Source organism: Microtus ochrogaster, chromosome 18 (genome assembly GCF_000317375.1).
Source record: "Microtus ochrogaster isolate Prairie Vole_2 chromosome 18, MicOch1.0, whole genome shotgun sequence".
Classification (NCBI taxonomy): domain Eukaryota; kingdom Metazoa; phylum Chordata; class Mammalia; order Rodentia; family Cricetidae; genus Microtus; species Microtus ochrogaster.
This window is the reverse complement of record NC_022020.1, coordinates 56,090,308-56,103,656: the sequence shown is the minus strand read 5'-3', so window position 1 is coordinate 56,103,656 and position 13,349 is coordinate 56,090,308. Positions and strand designations below refer to the sequence as shown.

Here is a 13,349-nt window from a genome sequence, read left to right as displayed (position 1 = left end):
CCAAAGTTAAAACCTAATATTTTTTTTCTTCTGGAAAATTAAACGTTCAGCCATCCCAAGACAGAATCTGATTAAATCCACAGACCTTCCCCTCCCCTGGTGTTCATGCACGTTTCCTGTGAGATCTTCATGGGGTTTTGGCAGCTGGCTGTCTTACTCAGGGTTCCCTGTTTGACTAAAAACACCTCTGTCTGATGTTGAACTCTGACTGCCATGATTTCCTCAGCCAACTCTGCATCCTGTGCTCCCCCTTGAAGGCTGAGGCCCACAGGTTTTTCTCTCCCCCAGGGATCTCTGACCCTATCTGAACCCAAAAGGATAAATAGAAACACTTCTGCACCATGGGTCACTTCTGCACAACTTTTAAAAGATACCTCAATCTTTTTAATCTTTCATTTCTTCTACTTTAGAATTCTCAGACATGTTTTCTAACTCCTCTGCCTACTTCTTGAGGTTCTCGGCATCATCTCAAAATTATCTCCTAAACTTAGTATCTTGAAACAATTCTATGTCGATAATTATCCTTCCAAAATGAGATATAATCATACCAATATTATATTTTTCCCATTTTCCTCAAAACAGTTTTCCTAAGAAATAAATAACTAGAAATAGTTGCCTAGAGTCAACAACACTTACACCTACTAGGCAGCTCTTTGCATCTGTGGTTTAACTTAGACCTTTTGGCTTTGAATATGAATGAACATTTAAAATTGAGCCATCCTGTCTTTAGCAACAGAAAAAAAAACCTTGAAAATATTTTAGTCTCGCTCAACTGTGTTCCCTAGGGGAAAAGGTGCAATCACATATACAAAGCTGTCCAGATACCTCAAGGCTGTCACAAATGACTATGTGAAGCCTCCTCAACTATAGTAATCTGCCTGAAAATTACATGGTTTGCTATCAAAGAGGAAAAAAATCGTAATTCTGTATTCAGGCAACTTGCTCCGGTGGAGTCATGTCTCATAACTTTTAGCTCAATGTGCTTCTATTTTGTTATGGGAGATAATGATGGTGGCTATTATTTGTATCATTTTTTTTCCCCGCAATGCCTCTGAGCACCCTGTAACTCTCATTTGTTTGACAGTTGACACGGCATGTTTAAATCACAGGAAAATTGGCATATTGGCTGGTAGAAAATAATGCAGCTGTAACCAGGGTGGGTATGTTGAATTTTACAGGCATTACTACTTAGAAAGGAAGAAATAACTTCTTTTTTCTCACTTCATCACTTATGATTACAGGGTCCAGACAGTTCGTGCAATATAGTTAGTGAGAATATATTGTATTACTGTCTCTGGAAGACCCACCCAATCCTACTGGACCTGTTTCTCCTGTTGAAAAGTGCTGAGCTGATTGTTGTCCATACATGCAAGAGAGCTTAAGAATAAGAATGTCCATAATATGGAGAAGCGATTAGCTGATATTCTCTTTTCTCCATGGACTGTTAATGGAAATGTGGGGAAATAAACTTTATCTTGAATGACACCTGATTTATCTCCCCTACAGCTGTGAGTGAAGGACCCGCTGCTCAACAGCAGCCCATGCTGCCCCCAGCTCAGCCTGAACATCCCAGCAGCGAAGAAGCACCCAGCAGAACGATCCCCACAGCCTGTGTCCGACCAACTCATCCGCTCCGCAGCTTTGCCAACCCTTTGCTACCTCCACCAATGAGTGCAATAGAACCAAAAGTCCCTTATACACCACTTTTGTCTCAGCCAGGTAAGTAGCCATGTCACTTATCAAGGAATGTTACCGTCAATGATAGCTCTACGGAAGTGCAGAAGGGACCCAGAGAAGGCGTGGTTACCACATATGTATTCAGTGTGGATTGATTACTTGCCCATGTGCTCATGCTTGTTACTGATGACTGAAAAGTCATCAGGGAACCGACAGATAGTTTAAGCAACTTATTTCTGTCTACAGATCTGGTAGGTAACGCATCTTCACCAACTCTTTATAATGTCAGGAAGCACAGATTCTAAAATCTGAGGAATTCATCTGTGCTTCTCAGTTTATGTCCAATGTATTTAATGGCAAATTCAGATATAAAAAGTAATCTATCAAATATTCCAAAATTATGAAAAGGAATAAATGAAGTATTCTAAATAGTTATGCATTTAGTGCTATATTCCTATATGTCATCTTTATCCACATTTTAATAGGAAAAAAGTAGTTTAATATTTTATACCAATTATAAACATCATAAAACGAAATTGCCAGAGAACTTTTTGTTATTCTCTTAGCTTGTGTCCATCATGAAAGCCATCTTTCCATCACTAAACATGAAAAAGGTTTATTTGGGCCCTTGTTTCAAAGGTTCCCATTCATGATTTATTAATCCTGTGTGTGGTAAGGCAATACATCATGGTAGGAACATGTGGCAGAGGACACCATTCATCTCATTGCCAGACAGGGAGAGGAGAAAGGGACCATGTTCTTCTAGTTATCTTTGAGAGTATGCCCCCAAATAACCTAAGACCACCCACAAGTTACCACCTCTTAGAGTTCTGCCATCTCCTAAGAGCACTACCGTTCACATCTAAACTATGACAGAAGAAAAGGCCTTTTTTTCGAAATAATAGTGTTTTTTTTTTTTAATAGAGCAAAAAGGCAGTTTTGAATGCTATTGTAAATGAAAGAAGAAAAGAAACACTGGGTAGAAGTGACATTTGATTCAGGACCTGAGATGTGGAAATCATGCTGCAATCTGGACCTCCAGGATCACACAATTATCAAAAAGACCAGTTGTTTCTTTGTGGGACAGTGAGCAGAGCAGAGAGCTGGCATTCCTTATCAGGCATTCTTTTCTTCTAATTAAAGTATTACCAAGTCTAACTGAAACGCAATGGAGCCTAAGTGATTGAAGCGTATCCGTAGGTACAGAATGAGTTGCTTGGACTGTCCCTGACCATATTCCATCAAATAATGAGCTTATTTGAGGGGGTACTGACTGGTGGAATGCCCTAGAAGCAAAGCCTCGTTGCTTCTATCCCCATTTTCTTTTGTTTGGCGATCGCTCCCACTCTGCTTTAACTCTTTGTCAGAAACCGTCTCTCCTTTTATTTTCTGGTCCTCTGCCTTGAGTTCTGGTTGGATTTGATTTGATTATTTTTTTTTATGATTCACCTCTAAATGCTATCCTCCCTTTATGCTTTGTGAGATGTATTATACCGTCACTTTGGAATTATTAAATGCCTTTCCCTTTTATGTTTCTCCTTCATTGTCTGCCTGTGATTCCTGTGCATCTCATAATGCCTTACCACATGGTTTTCAAAGAAGTCTCCCTACATTGCTCCTGACACATGGTAGATAGTATGCTTCTTAAAAGGGCTGCTGTTTACTTATTCTAATAGAAAAAGAAAATTAGCAGACTGACAAATGTATTAGTGGTGACATTAACTACATGCTTCTTAGCCCAAAAGATGAAATACTTAGTGCTTTCAACAAATTTTAATTCCAAGAAAATCATTGCTTTAGTCAAACTGATTGATGAAGTAAAGTCATGCTGTTGTCAGCTTAGAAAAGAAAATACCTCAAATAATTTCACTCTGGATTTCACAATAAAAGGCTGTGTAATTAGTAATGAATTTGTCTTTACTTACTGCACGTAATTACTTTAGAATATGGTAATGGGAGGCATTGCTCTAATTTTTAAAGATTATGCTAAATGAGAAGTTCCTCTGCTTTGAAAGCTTTGTGATTAGCATCAGTGAAGGAGCTCTTCCCCTCAATAGGATTTCTGCATGTGGTTTTTCATGAGCAGTGTTAAGGGTCCCAGCCTCAATTTGCCTCCCACTGAGATGTGCAGAGCTGTGCTTGCAACAGCTTTATATATGAGGAATAGGGCAATACATATCATGGAGTAACAATCTCCCTGGGATCGCAGAGCGTTATGCAATATTGCTGGGGTAGGTGGTAATTAGAGAGGCATTCTGTTGTCATAATGTCTGGAATTTTGCCTACCTGCAAGCATAGATTCATTCCTTCATCCCTCCCACACACCCGCTGAGTTAGAGATTTAGCTTAGTAGACTCCAGGGTCTTTATGGTGTTTTCCAAATCTTCATCTTCATCTTGTGATAAAATGATTCTGTACCAGAGCTTTATATCGTAGCGGTGAACGACTGCACAGGCTTTACAAATTCCACAGAGCAGCTATCCTGTACCTTAAAAATCACAGGCGCGAATAGATTAATGATTTGACTTAGTCCTTCTCAGCTTAAATAGAAAGAGAGCAAAGATAGTGTGTGTGTGTGTGTGTGTGTGTGTGTGTGTGTGTGTGTGTGTGTGTGTGTATGCATCTGTTTGTGTTTATCTCTGTGTATGTGTTTTTTCATACACTCTTGTGTGGTTCCTTCCTGAAGTTCTTCTTAGCTGTACAAGGACCAGTAATACTTTAAATGAGCTTAGAACAATAGCCCACTTGTCCTGTGGAAGAATCATTCTACAGACAAAGAGCATACAACTTCACAAACACTGACATTTACAGTGTTGCACTAGTATAACATGAGCTTCCTAAGCTGCCCTTGCGTGTTTGGAAAACAAAAGGAATCCTATAATTCTTTCGCCTTTATATCTATATTAAATCCCACTGTATCCTGATCTTTTCAATCTTTGAACAATCAATGATGTCAGTGGGTATGACAAAATCAAAAATCACTTCATTGTATAGATAGCAACATTGAGTTTGGTTTTCCCCCTGCGCATTGCGGCATGTGCTTCTATTAGTCTGTGGATCAAGGAGAAGGTATGGGTATGTATGCATTAAAGTGGAGAGAGAATTCATGTTTTATATTTTATGACTACTCTGGAAATCATGCATCCCCTGTGTACAGCATCTTTTTGTCAGGCCCTCATTTCTGTAATTATACAATGAAATGATGTGGCCAGTCAACTGCTTTTTAGAAATTACTGCAATCAATTCCAATACCTCACTCTCAGTCCACCATTGGGGTTGCTCCTAACGGATGCCACCTGAGTGTTCCATCCTGCTAGAATCAGTCACAGGTAGAGGTTATGGGAGACCAGGGGTCCTTTAACAGGTATCATAAAGCCCTCTCTCTTAGGGTCAGTCACAGAACATAAATCACTTCCACAACTAAACAATCGGGTTGCGTTGACTTGGTCATATTGGATCAACACTGGATCAACTGTATGAAGGAAAATTACATGAAAGTTACACCACCTCCTCTTTAATACATTTTCTTTCATGTCAAATCTCATCTCTGCTTTTAAGAAGCATCATGAGATTTTCCTGAACTCACTTGTAATAAATTTTATTTAATAGATGAAATGTTATCTGTTATAATCTAATCATCCTAAATCATACTCTAGCAAAATGTAATAAGACAACTGTGCTTAGCTATAACCAATATTTGTCACCCTGTAACCTACCTGGTGTTTATTATGGAAAACACTAATTTCCTGTAAAATGGTATTCTGACATGTAAATAGCAAAGAGGTCTGTTAACTATCTTAAAAATTGGGACATTAATTCCAGAGAAGATTTAATAAGCAATTCAAGTGACTGATGCCTCAACTATGATGATAAATTGAAAACTTGAAAAAGTTAATGTTTCCCATGCTGAACAACTGAGTATGAATCCAGACTTCCAAAATTCAGAAAAATATAATATTGACAAGGAATGTGGATTTTCTTTTTGTTGTTGTTGTTTTTACTTTCTGAATATTATTTCAGAAATATATCCTAAGGAAACATTGTGGAAGATAATGTGATATTTAGATTAGTTATTGAGTAATGAAGTTATAATTTACTCACTTATTGTGTGAGTGTTCTTGTATGGTGTGTCTGTCTGTCTCTGTCTCTCTTTCTCTTCCTCTCTGTCTGTGTGTGTGTGTGTGTGTGTGTGTGTGTGTGTGTGTATTTATGTGTGCATTATGTTGTGAAGTGGGTTATAACTTTTGTTTGAAGTGCACACATGTTTTGTGAAGTGGGTTATCTCCGTCACCTTTCTGTGGGATCCAGGGATTAAAACTCAGATCACCAGCCTTGCACCAAGTTCACAAAGCAACCTGTCTTGCCAGCTCTGAAGTAACTGTTTAGTATCCATGTATTATTAGATAGAAGAAGGAAGTTATACCAAGAATACTAACTTTCCAAAGAACTCTGAACCATGGCCATCTGTTGGAAGTTCACCTGCTCCAACTGCCAGTCATCCTCTGCAGTAGGGCAGCAAGCCAAACCCTTACATCTGTTGCTGTCTGCCAGGACTGCTGATGGCCAGATCTGTGAAGTCCAACACGGACGATTGAGACTTTCAGAAGGAAATGAAGAACGGAAATGCTAAGACATGGAAATACAATATAAACTGTAGATGAGAGACAATGACAGTAGACCAAGACAACAGTGCATGTGTGAGAAAAGCTATTTCGAATTAAAAAGTTATTTGGAGGACATAGGAAGCGATTGCTAGGTCAATCTTTGAGTCCCTCTGATCAAATTTTCTCAATTAAAACGAAGGGAAATATTTTTTTTTGAAATTTATTTATTTATTGAGGATTTCTGCCCCCTCCCTGCCACCGCCTCCCACTTCCCTCCCCCTCCCCCAATCAAGTCCCCCCTCAGCCCGAAGAGCCATCAGGGTTCCCTGACCTGTGGGAAGTCCAAGGACCGCCCACCTCCATCCAGGTTTAGTAAGTTGAGCATCCAAACTGCCCAGGCTCCCCCAAAGCCAGCACATGCAGTAGGATCAAAAACCCATTGCCATTGTTCTTGAGTTCTCAGTAGTCCTCATTGTCCGCTATGTTCAGCAAGTCCGGTTTTATCCCATGCTTTTTCAGACTCAGGCCAGCTGGCCTTGGTGAATTCCCGAAAGAATATCCCCATTGTCTCAGAGTGTGGAAAAAGGGCAAGTAACTTACGAAGGGAAATATTTTATCAATAATATCATTTATACACTTGAAGTAAATGGTCAGCTTAACATCATTAAATGCTAAAATATCAAATTTCTATTTAAATACTAATAATAAGTTACAATTAAAGAGGTCTATGTACAATATGTGGTTGACTTCATGAATAAGATAGTTCAAAACATGCTATTTCAGAGGGCTGTCCTTGGATTTTATTAGAGACTTGATAGTTTCCTTGGTGACAGAGTACGCAGCAGTTCTCTTCCAAGTCAGCAATCCTTCTGCATTTCCTATATCCTTTATAGATCACATGCTTAAATTCTGATGAAAACAGTGTATTGATCTTTGTAAAATGTCTTGGAAATCAAAATATTTTTATAAAAATCAGTATAGGGAAAATATATAAACTTTAATGTACTCACTCATAGGTGGTTTTTAAACATAAAGCAAAGAAAACCAGCCTACAAACCACAATCCCAGAGAACTTAGACAACAATGAGGACACTAAGAGAGACTTACATAGATATAATCTACATGGGAAGTAGAAAAATACAAGATCTCCTGAGTAAATTGGGAGTATGGGGACTTTGGGGGAGGGATGAAGGGGAGGGGAGAGATAGGGTGGGGAGCAGAGAAAAATGTAGAGCTCAGTAAAAATCAATAAAAAAGAAATCAATTTAAAGCATAAAACTTTAAATATTATACTAAGTTGTAATTCATAAAGATCATCAGCAATAAATTAATATTTAACCAAGAAGCCACTATAATCAACCACGAGTGGAGCAGAGCACCCTGTAACCTTTCGGGAATACTGCGTCATTGTTCTTGGGATCTTCATCCAAACTGCAATGAATATTCAATTGGTTGTTTAGTTTGTCAGATAAAACAATAAAGAGAACCCAGAATTTGAATGCAGTTTATCAATTTCAATCCAATTATTTAAGGTAAAGTAAAGCAATTTGAGAGTTAATAGAATAATTAGATGTTTATTAATGATAAAGGCAGATAAAAATGATTCAAACTACACATTAACTCCTATGCTACAAGTGCCTTAAATCTTAATGCAGGTTGGAAACAACAATTTGAAGCCGCATGTCCTAGAACTTCTGTTGACCAGTTGAGTTTCATGAGTTTCATGTCATGGTCCCTGTGTAGTGCAACACAGAGGAGCAGGGTCCACTGGGCGTGCTAAAACGTGAGAAACTGACAATGTCGGTGCCTGATAAAGAATCCATGTTTCTCTTCGGACTCCTACTTTCCTCATATGTGAAATCATATAATAGTCCTTAAGAATGGGCTGTATGAAAGTCTACAGGCTTGGGCGTTATAGGAATAAAATGTATCCTTCTCCTTGGATTCCCTTTTCCTTGATGAGGGAAATAGTAAAAGTATGGGAAAGGTTTTAATTTGATGAAAAATTCCAAATGTTAGGGATTTGGAAGCAAGCTTGCAGTTAACAATTACCTTAACTCCAGTTCCAAGGAGTCTAGTATCTGTTTCTTACCTCTGTAGGCACCTGTGTCTTCCACGCATGGCATTCACTCACACAGACATAACACACACACACACACACACACACACACAGAGAGAGAGAAAACACACATATACACACACTTAAAATAAATCATAAATCTTTTTAAAAGATGAACATCTTTGTCTGTAGTCCCAGTTGTGTTCAGTAGTTGAAAGTTATTTTTTATTTCATTAATTCATATCAGATTCCAGAACTTTCTCTGAAGGTGTGGGAAAGGTTGGGAAAAAGTTTTCACATTAGCCTCCTGTTAATGGACTTTTGAATATAAGTTCTGTAAAAACTAACTCTAAAAATAAACAAAAAGGCTCTGTGTTGAGATGAACTGAAATTAACTATGAGTAGACTATGAAGATAAGACTTATAGTATAGTAAAAAGTTACATAAAAGTTTGTGACAGATCCGACAATGATTTAAAGCATTTTCCTAGATGACAGAACAATGTATTACCATGGTAGCCATCTTGAGAATTTGTGAACCTTAACTTTCAACATCCACATCCAGAAGGATTGATATTCTTATTACCAGAATCTCATTCACTGGAACGTCGAGGCTTTCGCAGGACAATACCTTTATCTTTTGTAGCAAAGGGGATTCTAACATTTACGTGTGTGTGAGTTACTATGATAAGCAAACAACTGATTTCAAATGAGAGGGGTATTATAACATGATTGTACATGCCAACTAATAGAAATAATGAGATTGGAATGACTGCCCATTTCAGTGCGTTTTCTAGACTGCTGTCTTAAATATCTTTCATTCATGCCTCTGATTCTTTCACATGGTGAGTTGTATGCACCTTTATAGTAACACAGTCAGCAAGCCATAATTTTCTAATAAGGCAAGCATTTTTCAAAGCACAGTAGTAGGCTTCTTTTAAAATCAGGGGTTTCACGGTGAACCCTTAGTTCCCCCCATTGTTACACTTGAAATTATAGCTTGTGTTAGTTTTACCTCTGGCTGTGTTCTAGAGTTGGTTTCTCAACAGAAGCAAGCTATGCTATGTAAACAAGACAGAGAAGACACCTTCCTTGGTATAGGAGATGCAGCAGGACAGTGTGGCCAGTTGAAGAATGAGGGGAGTTGATCTGTTCTCCCGTGTCTCTTATCCATCATGGGCGAAGTTTAAATAAAAGTATGAACTGGCGAAAACCAACCAAACAAACAAAAGTTCTGCACTGAGGTCTAATACCCCAGCTGACTACCTACGACATTGAGTGAGCCATTTAACTTCTTTTTGCTTCAATTTCCCACCATAACTAGATAAGATAAAATATAACCTGGAGAGGCTTTCCTGCACCACTCTAGGGAATAAAAATAAACATGAATTATGTTTATAAAATGATAGTATTTAACAGAAACCTCTGGTATAACATGGAGGCTCTATAACTTTATACTCTGGGCTCCTTTATATTTTCTTTTTTTGTTTTTTTAATTTTTTTTTATTGAAAAAAATTTCTGCCTCCTCCCAGCCTCCCATTTCCCTCCCCCTCCTCCCGCTCCTCTCCCTCTCCCCCAACTCCTCTCCTCCTCCCTCTCCAGTTCGAAGAGCAGTCAGGGTTCCCTGCCCTGTGGAAAGTCCAAGGTCCTTCCCCCTCCATCCAGGTCTAGGAAGGTGAACATCCAAACTGGCTAGGCTCCCACAAAGCCAGAACATGAAGTAGGAACAAAACCCCATGCCATTGTCCTTGGCTTCTCATCAGCCATCATTGTCCGCCATGTTCAGAGAGTCCGGTTCTATCCCATGCTTTTTCAGTCACAGTCCAGCTGGCCTTGGTGAGCTCCAAATAGATCAGTCCCACTGTCTCAGTGGGTGGGTGCACCTCTCGTTGTCCTGACTTCCATGCTCATGTTCTCCCTCCTTCTGCTCCTCACTGGGACTTTGGGAGCTTAGTCCGATGCTCCAGTGTGGGTCTCTGTCTCTATCTCCATCCATCGCTAGATGAAGGTTCTATGGTGATATGCAAGATATTCATCAGTATGGCTATAGTATAGGGTCATTTCAGGTTCCCTATCCTCAGCTGCCCAAGGAACTAACTGGGGACATTGCCCTAGTTGAAAGTAATGTTTATGTGAATAGTAGGGAAGTTAATACAATTTTTCTTAAAATATCATCATAATTAATCATTGAATATAAAATATACCTAAGAAGTAAATATGTGTTCAAAAAGACTCCTGGTAAACATAGGTTGGGAGAAAGAATTCTAAAAAAAAATACCGTTTCTATAATTACCTCTTAAGAAATTAAATCTTTTTTTCTTTCCTTTCTTCTTTTTCTCTTCCCCAGTACCTTCTCTGTCATCCAGATGTCACATTTAAAACATCCTTTAACTGATTTAGAGATTCTGGATTCAGAAAGCAGTAGGTTCTGCACTCAAAGAAGCTGAAAAGAAGGGAGCGTGTTTTGTGACAACTATAGACTAGAGAAAAGCAACGGTAAACCATGGGAATTATAGCTTGAACCTGCCAGATAGAAATTTATCTAAACTCTCTTGATGATTTTAATGTCAGACAATTAGTGTAAAGAAATAGCTGTGAGTTCTCAGACTATACACAGGATTCTTTCTAGAAAATCTGACTCAGGTCAATCAATGCTCATGACCGCCACATAGACAACTTCCCTACCAATCCCTCCTCCTCCACGCGCAGGTCATCTCTAAGTTTTCCTCACCTCAGAGCTCAGGTGTTAATGCTTTATTCATCCTTCTGTGGAGTATCATCCTAAAGAAACATTTTGTTCCCGGGAGACTACTTCTACAACTGACATTGAAGACTGTAGAAACACAGTCTCAATATTCTTTAATAGTAAAACAAGGTATAATATACACTAAACTCCCACAAGATGATAGTTTGTGTATTCTAGTAATGTCAATGGGATCTTCAGACTTCCTTACGAATTGCCTTTAAGCACTGTAAGTTTGTGTTCTTATTCACTCATCAGAGAAGCATAAATGGAAAAATTCTTCTCCTAATTCATTCATGAAAAAACATTGGCTCAAAAAAGATGTAAGAAGTAGATCTAGTTCACAAAACATGTAACTGTCAGAACAAGGCTCTGAAACTAAGCATATCTTAAGGAGAAATCCGTTTTCTACATCATTATATTATAAGATATAGAAACAGGAGGTCAAGGAATAGTAGGTAGCAAAAAAAGTCACAAATCTATATTCTAGATTTATTATATATGTGTAAATGTATAAATATGAATATTTATTTCCGCCAAATATTCTAATGTTTTTTTGTGGAATGTGTCTGATAATCCACAATATTCTAGCCTCATCATTTGTAGAAGAAAGACAACAACCAAACATGCCCCAGATTTTGCTCAGTTTTTATTTGATGACAAGTTGTTAACATATTCATTGGGTTTTACTTTGTTATACTTTTATTTGTGGTTTTCATTTTCAATATGTACCGATTGTGTTTTCTTATTTGAATGTTAAAGTAAGTATCTATGTAGATGTAAAAAAATCTAAAAATAGATGAACTCATTTCTAAACCCAGAATTGGCTTCCATTCTGTATAAAAATAAAATATTCTGGAATCCCAAAAAGGAGGATATTCTGAATAGTGAAGAATTTACAAAGCATCATATAGAGACATACCGTCCTCATTGGTAACTTTCCATTTGGAGACTTTAACATGTCTTTTTTTTTTTTTTTGGCTGCTATTAAAATGATGACTTGAAATCACTTACTTGCAATGCAAACAGGAAGGAATAAACTCTCAACCAGGCAGACTTTTTAGGGAATCCAGTCTGAGTAAATTACATTTCTGGTAGCTCAGGATAAAATATTTTGTATCATATGCATTTTTATTCATAGTTAATTCTGCATTAGCTCTATACACCGAGAAGCTTGCCACTGTGCACTTACCATGCTTTTATATTGCACAGCAACTGTAAAGTAACCCGCACCATCCTGCCTGATGGGAGCCTAGAGCTCTGAGAGCAAAAACTGGGACCTCTGTGGTCATGGTCACTAAACAGTAGTTGCAGAAGGTAATCTCACTCTGCATGATGTCAGTGTGAATCCCTAGTCCGGGATTGCTGTAGCATCACAAAACTGTATCATGAAGATCCAGCAAGGGCCTTTCAAAGATTATAGGTAAAATTGTCTGACTTCAAAGTGTGATTCCCATGGTCATAGTAACTTTATATGCTGGGAAAAGGCAGAGTGTAATAAATGAGCTGTTACTAAGGAAGGTCAAATAGTAAACCAAGAATGATATAGAAAGTGTGTCATGCATTTGAAGGGCTGAGAGAGAGAATAGGAGACATTTGCAAGAGTTACCTTTCAAATGCAGATGCTGTTGAGTAACTGAATAATTAGAAGGAAGGAATTGGGAAAATGACTCCCACGTGACCATTGTTTTAATCCCTTGTCTTCAGAGAACTTGCAAACAAGCAGAAAGGATGAAGTACTGGGGAAGATGGCATTGTGAGTAGAAAGAAATTTGAGGATGAAGAGGTTATATGAGCAACGAGCACCTAGAAAGAAATTGAGTATGGATAGGGAGAGACCTAGCATTCACAGAACAGCCAGAGCTGAAGTGGTAGCATAGAGAATCATTTTTAGAAAGTGAGCATTTCAGCATACAGTAACAAGAATAAGATGCCAACTCCTAGAAAAAAAAAAAAAAAACTCAAAGGAAAAAGCAAAGTTTCAAAACAGATTTAGACAAATCTCCATTTTTTGTGGTAGAACAAAAAGAAGTACTAGAGATAAAACTATAATTTTCCAGAAACCAAGATAGAAAAGCAATTCAAGAAAACAGCCATTATAAATATAGTAGTTCCTTCAAGCAAAGAAAAGATACTGTCATTTGGATATTTCTTACATAATTTTATCGTAAAAATATGTACCCAAACTAAAGTTGTATGAAGAGCCACAAGGGAATCTGATAAATGCTAAGCTAATTCCAAATTAAACATTTAAAAAGGAGTTTGA

The 13,349-nt window shown here is 38.0% G+C and overlaps 1 protein-coding gene across 2 annotated transcripts in view; it reads left to right on the top strand.

Moving 5' to 3' along the window:
• Positions 1–13,349, top strand: part of Dcc (DCC netrin 1 receptor) — a 1,026,209-nt gene that overhangs the window by 994,652 nt on the left and 18,208 nt on the right. For both annotated transcript variants that reach the window (XM_026783657.1, XM_026783656.1), the window contains exon 27: positions 1,507–1,719. In XM_026783657.1, the coding sequence (XP_026639458.1) occupies positions 1,507–1,719 (213 nt within the window). The remainder of the gene's footprint in view (positions 1–1,506; positions 1,720–13,349) is intronic.